The following is a 12,642-nucleotide window of genomic DNA, read 5'->3' on the forward strand; positions in this document are numbered from 1 at the left end:
GGAGAACATGTTTTGGAATGTTTTATGGGCAAAAGGCCTACTCTAGGCACTTGCTTAATTATGATACCAGGTACTCAGTTTTGCCTTGGCTGCTATATAGGTTTTTGGGTTTTGTTTTGGAATGTTGAGAGGCAGGTCTGTAATAAAATTGATTTTTGTGAATAAGCATTGTATTGTTTACCTTACATTCAGCCTACAGCCTACTATTTTTTTACTTCCCCTGCTCATGGAACTATGGTCAGCAACAAACCAGTTTATTTAGTGAGGAATGATAACTAAGATAAGCAGTCAGATGACAGTGATCACATACAAGCACAAGCAAGGAATCTGCTGACAAACCCTATTTTTTTAAACCTAAACAAACAAACTTCAAATATTGCTACATATGCATAGCAACAAAAACTGCCACAAATGAGGCACTTGTAAAGAGTTGTTAGTGTAAGGAAATTTTGTAACAATCACTAATTCTAAATATGCAGGACTATCCATAACATTGGCAACACTCGCTTCTGGAAATGTTGTTGGAGGCTGAAAGTGGGGCCTTTGTAGGCATCTTTAGAAATAGTTTCTGGCCATCCTTTATATTAATTCTTAACTAGAAATATTACATCAAATAACAAATGATTGTTAAATATTCCAAACTCGCTTCACAAAGTGTGTAAAATGCTTGCAGCTACTCCATTCTGTGAGTGCCACTGGGCACTAGGTGGCGCATGGGAAATTCCTATGACAGCATGTAGTTATATTAAGACCTCCTGATGAGAGTTATGTAATGGCTGCAAAATTACTGGCCTCTCAAGCACTATGTAATTAAAAACTTGCCTATTGGATATTTAGGCTGTGCTAAAAATACATAGATGCTGTTCTGCAGAATACCTATAATCTAAACCTGTGAATCACCTAGTGCAGTGGTTCTCAACCTTCCTAATGCAGTGACCCTTTAATACAGTTCCTCATGTTGTGGTTACCCCAAACCATAAAATTATTCCTAAAACCATCGGAAATATGTGTTTTCCGATGGTCTTAGGCGACCCATGTGAAAGGGTCCCCCCAAAAGGGATCCTGACCCACAGGTTGAGAACCACTGACCTAGTGAGTTGTTCTTAGACATGCCAAACAGGGTTTAGCACTGCAGAAGCAAATGGTAAGTAAACAATAATTTTGCGTGAAAGAGGAAAATCATGTGATCTAGGTTTTACTACTGATCCGATGGAACCATAAGCTCCTAGCAAAAAAGACCTGAGTTGACAGAAATAGGCTGAGGGTGACTTTTGCTTTTGGGAAGGTTAATTAAACAGTACCTATTACCGAATAAAGCCCATGCAATGGATTAAAGAAACAATAGAATTTTTCTAAAAAAAAAAACCTTATTAATTGCTCTAGCCACTGCTAGTTGGAGCTAATAATAACATAATCCTACGTCACACACATATATAATGAGGGAGCTGTGGCATTTATCATTTATGCATGTTCCCTAACATGGTGCTGGCTCTATTAGCTTGCACCTCCAGTTGAAGAAAATATTTTTTGGTATAGGTGCCCTTTAAACCAAAGGTTTGGTTTAGAGTATTCTTTTATGAATGGTATCTCTCTCTCTCTCTCTCTCTGTATAACACCCTGAAATACCTGGCAAAATATATACATTGTAATCATCAAGTATAAATATAGGTTTAGGGGTCCATAGCGTAAAATCCCCTACTAGTCTGATTTTCCTCTTATTGCTAAGTCCTGGCCTCTGAACCTACATACTTGGCCCAGGGAGGTTATGACTGGGCCAAGTTTACTCTAGTGACAGAGAGCTCATGCCTCTTCCTCTTTGGCCCTCACCTGCTGACCAGGGTGGATGTCTGATGGGGAACATGAGATAACAAGGCCCCATTAAAAAGAGTGCCATTAAGGTACCATATCTTCAAGGTAAATTATGGAACAGGGGCCTGTGAACAAGGTTATTAGATAGTGATAGAATGGCAACTGTTATAATACGCTCTAGTGCTGTAAACAAACAGACAGGCCAGCTAGAAAAAGCAGTACTGAGGTCCATAATAAGGTTGATAGACTGGAGGTAGCTCTTCCAGGTTACACCAGTGCTGGGCCTACAGCTGAGGGAGCCCAAGATTAACTCCCACCTGACACCAAAGCCCCTTACTCCAGTCCCAGTGGCAGGACTGCTTGCCTGCTTCTATGCCTTCTATGCATACCAAATGCCCCCACAGAGTGTGCATTGGCAAGTGGGGGGAGGATTCAGTGTGGGGCTCAGACAAGGGCTGAACATAAGGGGATCACAGGCAGAAAAGGGAAGTGCTTAGTGCCCCTTAACATTGGGCCCTGGCCTCTTCTGTCAGCCCTTAGTTCTAGCCCTGGGTTATACTAAAGAGAAAAATGTTTACCTAATCAGAATAATCAATTTACATCCCAAGAATTAGAATACCTTTTGAGGGAGTAGTACCTTTTGAGGGAGTAGAAATTAAGAATAAAAGAAAGGCAACCCTCCTTAGAAGAAAAAGGACACCTCTTTAGATCACTTCAATGTATTTCTCCATTAGGAAAAAGATTATTAGAAATAATAATTTCTGCCCCCCCACCCCACACCCCAGTTTTATTAATGTGACAATTGCTATGGGTAAAGTTATCTTTAAATTAATAGTAACGAAAGAGACAGAGATTCAAACAGCGCCCCCCGCCAGCCCAATACATAGTGACTGTCTATGGCATTTTACAACAGCCCCTCTGGCATTTGCCAGAACCCAAGGATTGCCAGTCAAGTCCTGATCCTATTAACAGTTTAAAGAAGTGGTCCAGACTAATAAAGCGTGACATCTGCCAGGCTTGTCTCTGGAGTTGTATCAGTGTGTCAGTGTTCTGTAAATGATTATCACTACAACTCATAAATCTTATGCCAACACTGCAATGGGTGAGTACTACCTCTGTGTTTATGTTTGTACAGAGGTCTGTACTACCTCTGTGTGTTTATGTTTGTCTGTGTTTATTGTTCAGAATCTTTGGAAGGTGTAGTCTAACAACTCCACTTCCTTTCCACACACTAATGGGAGGGCCCAGTTAAGGGAGAAGGTTATAGTGTAACCATGCTCTGCTTCTTAAGCACCTTAAACACTGTTTGGCCAAAAAGGGATTACATACATCAATTTTGAAAAAGTCACTAAAATATGCTGTGATTATCATGTTAGTTGGCCAATAACGGTATCACCATTACACTACTTTTCTTAGGCTTCATATAAAGTTTTACCCTATATTTCTGAAATACAATTTTTGCATCTACTGTAACGGCTCTGCTTAAGAAAGTATACGTTCCCTCCTCCCTATACTCTGGATTCCATTGTGACAGCCTAGCTTTCTGAATGTAAGTCAAAGTCAAGACATTAAAATATGTGAATATAAATACATAAAAGAAACTAGCAGCGTGGCATATGAGGGAAAAAAATATATATTTATATCTGTATGTAGTACTTAGAAAGTATACTTTAGGCAGCGGTCTATGCACATGCTGATTAGCTGCCGCTACCAGACAGATCAGCTCTGAGCGCTGCTGGCCCCGCCTCCTTCTCCTCCTGTTCCTCAGTCAGCTGATCTCATAGCCCGCCACAGACTCCAGAGGCAGCAAGTAGAAACTAAGTCACTGCTTTCTATTGAACAGTGTGAAGGTGGAATGCGTCACTCAGATCCCTTGGTTTTAAGGAAATTTACACTGCTGGTTTGGGGAGGCTTAGCCTCCCCAAGCCTTCATTAAAATATCGGTGTTGGTGCCATTGGGAGTTCTTTCTACTTGGCTGGCTATCGTGCTGTGGCATCTGGACTTTGAGTGAGGTATCGGCGCTGCTGCTGCATCTTATCACTGTAACCATTCCCTTCTCCTGCCGAGCTAACACACACACATAGAATAAAAGCTTTAGTGTAACTCGTTTTGTAACCGCAAAGTAGAAATAGGTCCTGTGACATGATTACCCTAGCTAATAACATTATTAATATAGGAACCAGGGAAGGGGATAAAGACAATTACAAAAGTAGCCACTCTCACTCGTGAGATGCTTTCTCCAGCATTTAAAGATATTCGAGTTGGAAAATAACATGTAGAGCTTCCTGTGCTGAGGGACCTGCATGGGCATGTGTGAGTTAATGTATATACCGGATGAGACTGTCCCGGTTACAGCTGGGAGGTGTATCACAAACTTGGGGTTAGTGAACAGCTGGATAGGAGCAGCTATGTGTCCTGAATGCTAGACTAGGGGGCCAAGGCAGACTTTTCTTCCTTTTTATAAAGTATGGTGGCAATGATTTTGGGCTTCTCTGGGTTTTAATGTATATGCAGGATGAGACATGCACAGGTAGAAATCACTCACTGCCTTGCTGTATCATACTGTGTATTAGAAACATAAGCAGTGCAAGCACAAGGCAGCAGATTGCAAAATAAAAAGGGAAAAGTTCAGATTAAGGGAAAGAAGTGGAGCTGCTGGTTATTCAGTGGATCAGTGTCATATTAAGTCCAACTTTGTGGGCAGCATGAACTGAGCAAAACCATTATGGGTGTGGGGAAATGTATCATCTGTAAGAGGAGCAAAGCCTGCACTTCGCTGGCTTATGTGAAGGTGCGCTCTCCCCCACCCCATCCCCAGGCTTTGGGCAGGGCCACTTCTGGATGAATGTATAGAAGTGTCACATCTGGCGCTTCTGCTTTAAGCTTGACTCAGGGACTGGGAGGGGGCAGCCCCCCTGAAGCCGCCTCCTTTGTGTGTGTTTTAGGGCGGGCGTCTGTCTGCCAAAGGGGGGGATATGAGGCTCCGGAAATGATGAAAAATTGGGATTGAAACCGAGAGAGAAGAGTAAGTGAGAGGGGAAAGGAAACAAACTTCTTTCCATGCAAGGTAAACGAAAGAAAGAAAGGGGGACATGTCTCAGCTGAACTCATTATGTCATTGCACTACCTTACCTAGTAAGTAAAGGAATTCTAGAGAAAATTGCTCACTGGTCTCTCTGCAAAAATAAACAGGTAATGGACAGGTCTGTGTGACAGCAGGCACTGGGCTCTCAATATTCTGGGACTTAGTTCAGACTTAGTAGCTTACTCCTGGTTGAAAGTGTTACTTTTACTAAATGTAATAGTTCAGAGATAGTTACATTCCTGCATAAAAAACTGATGTTATGAAGTTTGTAACTTTTATCTTAGTCAATAAAAGTTAACCCAATAACAATAAAAATTAACCCAGAGATTTAGGTCCCCTTTAAAAACTGACTTCCCTTCACTTATACTGGCATGTAATTTATTATGGCTTAGCTAAAACAATGTCCAATACTGTGTGAATTAGTGCAGTTTGGAAACATGTTTTACTTTATGGCTTCAAAAGTTATTTGCACCATTTGTTCTTGCATGAGGGAATCATTTTCTGATGTTTAGATAATTATTTCAGTTTGCCATAAAGTAAACAACAAAAGCCTGCCTTTATGCCAAAAATTTTGGGTAAATACCACAAGCAGACCTACTGTCCCCCTGGGAAAGAAGGATCAACTAACATTTATCTGAAAGCCTCATAATAATTTTAATCATTTACTGTACTGTTGTTTAAAATGTCTGTGGATGGTGTAAGGTTAATGGCACGCTGGCGGAGAAAAGCCGATGCACTACCATCCACTTTTCTGTGTTTCTGCTCTGACACAGCATTGGGCAGATTTATCAAAATTCACCCACTTTCTGTTCAGTCCTATGGGATTTTTATAAGTGTATTTATCAAATGGTGAATTGTAGCTATCATCCGCTAATAAATACGATTCTGTGGATGGTTTAAGGTTAATGGCACGTTGGCGGAGAAAAGCCGATGCACTACCATCCACTTTTCTGTGTTTCTGCTCTGACACAGCATTGGGCAGATTTATCAAAATTCACCCACTTTCTGTTCAGTCCTATGGAATTTTTATAAGTGTATTTATCAAATGGTGAATTGTAGCTATCATCCGCTAATAAATACGATTCTAAAAATCCCATAGGAATGAATACAAAGTGGGTCAGATTTTCTGTAGTGAGCACTAATCTCACATATTGATAAGTCTGCCCCATGGAGTGTATATCTTCACATTAATGCAAAAGTATGCATTTTTACACCAATATCTGCCAACAATATGTCTTGGACAAGGAAGAGAAAGAATTTGAGCACATTGGCTCAGTGTGATATTAAGCTAAAGAAACTGTGCTTCCTTTAATTTCAACACAGTTAATATTTATTCACAAGTTGTTAATGTTTTCTTGCTTTATTTCACATGAAAAAAATTCAGATTTCATATATTTATATAGTTAACTTCAATGTATCTGGTTACTTTGCCTCAGCTACAAACTGTTATCCTTCTCTTGAAAACGCTAATATGCTTCCAACCTGAAAAAATGCACACTTGGGGGTGTATTTATTAACTTCTGAGACAAACATCACCGGCAATTAGAATTTAACTTTCACGTAAAAGTTGAAAAACAAAAGCAAAGATCTGATTGGTTACTATGGGCAACATCACAGGTGTTTGTCTGCTATGTTAATAAATACACCCTTGGTATGACTTTTTTCAGGCTTTTGTGCGCACTGACAGACTGATGCCATAAAGTGGAGGAAATAATTATTTGAACCCTCACTGATTTTGTAAGTTTGTCCAATGACAAAGAAATGAAAAGTCTCAGAACAGTATCATTTCAATGGTAGGTTTATTTTAACAGTGGCAGATAGCACATCAAAAGGAAAATCGAAAAAATAACTTTAAATAAAAGATAGCAACTGATTTGCATTTCATTGAGTGAAATAAGTTTTTGAACCCTCTAACAAAAAAAGACTTAATACTTAGTGGAAAAACCCTTGTTTGCAAGCACAGAGGTCAAACGTTTCTTGTAATTGATGACCAAGTTTGCGCACATTTTAGGAGGAATGTTGGTCCACTCCTCTTTGCAGATCATCTCTAAATCCCTAAGGTTTCGAGGCTGTCTCTGTGCAACTCTGAGCTTGAGCTCCCTCCATAGGTTTTCTATTGGATTAAGGTCCGGAGACTGACTAGGCCACTCCATGACCTTAATGTGCTTCTTCTTGAGCCACTCCTTTGTTGCCTTTGCTGTATGTTTTGGGTCATTGTCGTGCTGGAACACCCATCCACGACCCATTTTCAGTTTCCTGGCAGAGGGAAGGAGGTTGTCGTTCAGGATTTCACGATACATGACTCCGTCCATTTTCCCGTTAATGCGAATAAGTTGTCCTGTGCCCTTAGCAGAAAAACACCCCCAAAGCAAAATGTTTCCACCCCCATGCTTGACGGTGGGGACGGTGTTTTGGGGGTCATAGGAAGCATTTTTCTTCCTCCAAACACAGCGAGTTGAGTTAATGGCAAAGAGCTCTATTTTGGTCTCATCAGACCACAGCACCTTCTCCCAGTCACTCACAGAATCATTCAGGTGTTCATTGGCAAACTTCAGACGGGCCTGCACATGTGCCTTCTTGAGCAGGGGGACCTTGCGAGCCCTGCAGGATTTTAATCCATTGCGGTGTAATGTGTTTCCAATGGTTTTCTTGGTGACTGTGGTCCCTGCTAATTTGAGGTCATTAACTAACTCCTCCCGTGTAGTTCTAGGATGCTTTTTCACCTTTCTCAGAATCATTGACACCCCACGAGGTGAGATCTTGCGTGGAGCCCCAGAGCGAGGTCGATTGATGGTCATTTTGTGCTCCTTCCATTTTCGAACAATCGCACCAACAGTTGTCACCTTCTCTCCCAGCTTCTTGCTAATGGTTTTGTAGCCCATTCCAGCCTTGTGCAGGTCTACAATTTTGTCTCTGACATCCTTGGACAGCTCTTTGGTCTTTCCCATGTTGGAGAGTTTGGAGTCTGCTTGATTGATTGATTCTGTGGACAGGTGTCTTTTATACAGGTGACTAGTTAAGACAGGTGTCCTTAATGAGGTTGACTAATTGAGTAGAAGTGTCTAACCACTCTGTGGGAGCCAGAACTCTTAATGGTTGGTAGGGGTTCAAAAACTTATTTCACTCAATGAAATGCAAATCAGTTGCTATCTTTTATTTAAAATTATTTTTTCGATTTTCCTTTTGATGTGCTATCTGCCACTGTTAAAATAAACCTACCATTGAAATGATACTGTTCTGAGACTTTTCATTTCTTTGTCATTGGACAAACTTACAAAATCAGTGAGGGGTCAAATAATTATTTCCTCCACTGTACATAGTGAAGTATATAGTGACAGAAGTCTGACTCTTATTGTAAAATCAACCACAGGCATTCCTAGCAGGCTCTAAACCTCAAAGGGGTTGTTCACCTTTCAGCTAACCTTTAGTATGATGTAGAGAGTAATATTATGAGACAATCTGCAATTAATCTATCCAGTTTGGAATTTCAGCAGCTATCAGGTTGCTAGGGTTCCAGTTACCTTAGCAACCATGGAGTGGTTGGAAGGAGAGACAAAATATGAATGGAGGAGGACCTGAATAGTAAGATTAGTAATGAAGAACAATATCAATAAAATTGTAGCCCCACAAAGCAAAAGTTATTTAGCTGATCAGGTCGGTGAGCCCCATTTAAAAGCTGGAAAAAGTTAGAAGAAAAAGGCAAATAATACATAAACTATACAAACTAAACAAATAAGTCCAATTGAAAAGTTTTTTAGACTTGGCCAATCTATAAAATATTAAAAGTTAATTTAAAGGTTAACCACCCCTTAAAAGCAGACATATAGGATAAACGAAAAACTGTAAAAATGGCCCCTTTATTGGCACACCCTGTTGATCCTCTCAGGTCCCTGTCTTTGTTTCAAATGAGGGGTGGGCGTGCACTAACAGTCCCCAGCCAGAAGCACAGTAGAAGCGGAGTAGGCAATCACAGCCCTGCAGTCACACAAGCAAAGACAGGCTTAAGGTCAGCCTAGCTGCTGACTGGTTCCAATCCTACAGTGCGAGATGCGGAGTGCCACCAGCCCCCCAGCACAGCCTGAAAAAGGAGACAAAAAGAAGTGGAACAGATGGGCACGACTAGTATCGAGAAATTTTCAATAATTCAGCCCAAAACACTCCTTATTAAAGCACATTACTTCTATAGATGAGTACAATTTATTGGCACAGTATTGTTCTTCTTTCAGGTATATGCAGAATACCTAATATAACTCAAAATGAGCTTAGCTTCTGTTGCTTGTCAGAAATGAAACAGAAATAGACACATAATTACAGATATCGGATCCCTTATCCGGAAACCCATTATCCAGAAAGCTCCTTTCCTTTTTCTCTGTAGAAATAAAACAGTACCTTGTAATTGATCCCAACTAAGGTATAATTAATCCTTATTGGATGCAAAACAATGCTATTGGGTTTAATTAATGTTTTATTGATTTTTTGGTAGACTTAAGGTATGGAGAACCAAATGACGGAAAGACCCCTTATCCGGAATACCCTTGGTCCCAAGCATTCTTGATAATGGGTCCTATACCTGTACCAGGAAATAGATTCCCTCATATAAGCACAAAAAATGACAATAACATTTACAGAAAAAAATGCAAAGCTATTTTACCAAAACCATATTACAATACACAAAATTGCATGTTAGATTCAGGCAAATGTAAACAATTTACCTTCTGATGGCAGAATCCCTTTAACAGTGAGAGTGAAAGAGATAGTGAAGGCCTTTTTATTATTGATTAAAGCTGCTGACTTGGTCCTTTTGGGTAGGCTTATAAACCCTGTTGAGGCAAGGACTACATCGGCCTGTTGATGAGGTCCTAGCCCCAACAGACATTATTTACCATCGTTGACACTAGGCCAAACGATTGGATCAATCTGATATTGTCCAGCTCAAGTGTATGGTCAGCTTTTGTTGAGTTATGTAAACAGATGTATTGTACCTCTGAACTATTCAAATGTATAAACCTCTAATAAAACCAAAATAAAGCCATTGGAAAAAAAAAAAGTAAATGGAATTATTAAAGGGGGTATTAATTTTGTGTTGACTGTACCCCTTTTAAAGATAGTGTTCTAGCTGCCTCATTTCTGCTATTATCACATTGCACTTCTTTACTTTAGGGCACAAACAGTTTTTTATGTACTTCACTACATAGTCTTCTTGTTTTCAATAACTTTGCAGAGTAATCACTCACATGTTATTTTGATTTTGTTTCAGTGTCTCCTCGTGATTTGTTGATAATTACATTTATATTTCTTGCTGAGAGGCCTAGCAGATGTCCCAAGAGAGAGAGCCATTTCCTCCAAGGCCTGAAGGGCCTGAGCAAGTAAATGCAACAGAAGAAAGTCTTTTGGTCCCCCTCCCACATGGTAGGTCCCTAAAGAAAGATTATTTATATATATGTATTTATTTTGACTTTATCTATGACTCATAATACCCAGGATGTCATATAGTATTTATAATATTCCAGAAGTACAACTGGGAACCCTGTATAAACCAAAGTATTTTGTTTTAGAAGTTTCTGTCCTCTCAACTTTTTTTTTTTGGATCTTTGCAATGGGTGGGTTTATTGTAGTTATAAGCAGGGGAAAAGTTTGTTTAGTGGTGCTGCAGGGGTTTGAATGTATGCTCTGTGGGTAAAGAGAGATACAGAAAAATAGGTACATAGATATGTATTCACACAAAGCAGATAGACATATTGTATACAGATATCTTTTCAAAATGGTAATGGAACAAACTCTGGGGATTACTGCCAGTCACTTATTATTTATAGGGTTGTAATTATTATCATGTATATAGTCTTTTTGCTAAGAAAATAAATCCTTCACATCAGTCTCTGCTTCAATGAATCATAAAATCTAAGGTCTCTATCACATTCACATGCATTATGATATTATCAAGAGTCATTTAAATGTTCTGTATGTTTTTGTTATTCACAAACACACTTGCACACTAAGGGGCCCATTTACTTACTCACGAACGGGCCAAATGCGTCCGATTGCGTTTTTTTCGTAATGATCGGTATTTTGCGATTTTTTCGGAAAATTATCGCAACTTTTTCGTTACCAATACGATTTTTGCGGAAAAACGCGAGTTTTTCGTAGCCATTCCGAAAGTTACGATTTTTTCGTAGCGTTAAAACTTGCGCAAAAAGTTGCGATTTTTTCGTAGTGTTAAAACTTGCGCAAAACGTCGCGCCTTTTAAGTTTTAACGCTACGAAAAAAGCGCAACTCTTTGCGCAAGTTTTAACGCTACGAAAAAGTCGCAACTTTCGGAATGGCTACGAAAAACTTGTGTTTTTTCGCGCAAATCGTATTGGTAACGAAAAAGTCGCGATAATTTCCGAAAAGTCGTAAAGGCGCCGAAAAAATCGCAAAAAATACGAAAAAGTCGCAAAATGTTCGTTTTCCAATCGGAATTTTTCCAATTCGGATTCGAATTCGTGGGTTAGTAAATCAGCCCCTAAAGCTTCCAAATTCAAACAATTTTCTATGCTCTCCAACTTGGTACATGCAGATTCAAAGCAACGCCAGAACACAGAATTCTTACAAAACGTAAACAAGCCCTTTTGGTTTATAATGTCAGTCATGGAACCCCATGTGTGGGTCAGACTTCAAGCAGGCTCTCTCCTTTTGTTATGCACCCCTAATTCAGTGACATTACCATTACAACCACAACCATTTGAGACTTTATTGAAGTGGTTTGGGTTTGTGGGGGTTAAAAATTCTTGAACAATTCCGGGAGTATGTTGAGTATGAATCAGGGTCAGGTATGTATTGAAAATTTTCTGATCTGGCTTTCACTGGGATATTGTGATGTGCTTGACTACTAGTTTTAATGTAATGTCGAGCTTCATGGAGCAACAGAGAAGCTAAGTCTGGGTTCCCCTATATGGGCAATTATAAGCTTTTATTTATATAGTGCAATCAAGTTATATTTATTTTTTTCATATAGCATAAATATACTGTATACAGCTTACAAGTCTACAGGAATTTTGTTGTGGATTTTTGAAAATTCCCTTGTTCATTTTTGCATGGCTCTTTGTATGCTCAGCTGTATAAGCTCATTGTCATATTTTTGGTGTGGGATGACATCTCATTAACATCCTCTTTTTCAGCTTCTGTAAATCCTGCTTTCTAGCCAAGCTGCCAGTGTTTCTTTTAACCACTTCCTGATCTGTCTTAAACTTTGCTTCATAATGTATTCAGTCTGGTCACAAGTATTTCTAAACATCATTTCTAATTTACAGCTTTATAAATTGCGCTCTCCTTGAAAAAAAAACAAAAAAACTTATCATATGTGCCTTCTCACCATCTCCTCAGTGTGTGTTCCAGCATCAGAGTGGACCTCTGCACGGAGTGGAAAATATGATCCATTATACAATGAAACCACTTCTGATGCATGGGTCCATGTTTTAACACCAGGTTTTCTTTGAAGGGGAACTTTCATTGTGCTTCTTTGTCTGGGCTGGCTCCTGCTACCAGGCCCTTTAAATGCACATTGAAATCTGCTGCCTTTTACCTTCTTGACGTTTGGTTTTTAGTCTGCCTATTACTCAGACCCTCTGCCTGGTTTTTCTACACTGGAATCCGGTACTCTGTGTCTCCATTGTCTGTGTTTTTGCTGTTGATTCAGCCTCACTCCCATCCACCATTACAGTCTACCATGTTACCAAATCTGTATAGCCAGATAAAAAACTGGCCTAA

At 39.6% G+C, this 12,642-nt stretch overlaps 1 protein-coding gene across 5 annotated transcripts in view; it reads left to right on the plus strand.

Annotated features, from left to right (window-relative positions):
- The first annotated feature begins 3,530 nt into the window (after positions 1 to 3,530).
- The window catches only part of mdfic (MyoD family inhibitor domain containing), a 57,644-nt gene continuing 48,532 nt past the window's right edge, over positions 3,531 to 12,642 (plus strand). The window contains exons 1-2 of one of the 5 annotated variants that reach the window (XM_031898968.1): positions 3,531 to 3,822; positions 10,153 to 10,304. In XM_031898968.1, the coding sequence (XP_031754828.1) occupies positions 10,211 to 10,304 (94 nt within the window). In that variant the 5' untranslated portion in view covers positions 3,531 to 3,822; positions 10,153 to 10,210. Of the gene's footprint in view, positions 3,823 to 4,778; positions 4,946 to 10,152; positions 10,305 to 12,642 lie in introns of those variants that run through there. The other 4 variants (XM_002932817.5, XM_004912981.4, XM_031898967.1 and 1 more) reach the window with 4 other exon arrangements.

Source organism: Xenopus tropicalis, chromosome 3 (genome assembly GCF_000004195.4).
Source record: "Xenopus tropicalis strain Nigerian chromosome 3, UCB_Xtro_10.0, whole genome shotgun sequence".
NCBI lineage: Eukaryota > Metazoa > Chordata > Amphibia > Anura > Pipidae > Xenopus > Xenopus tropicalis.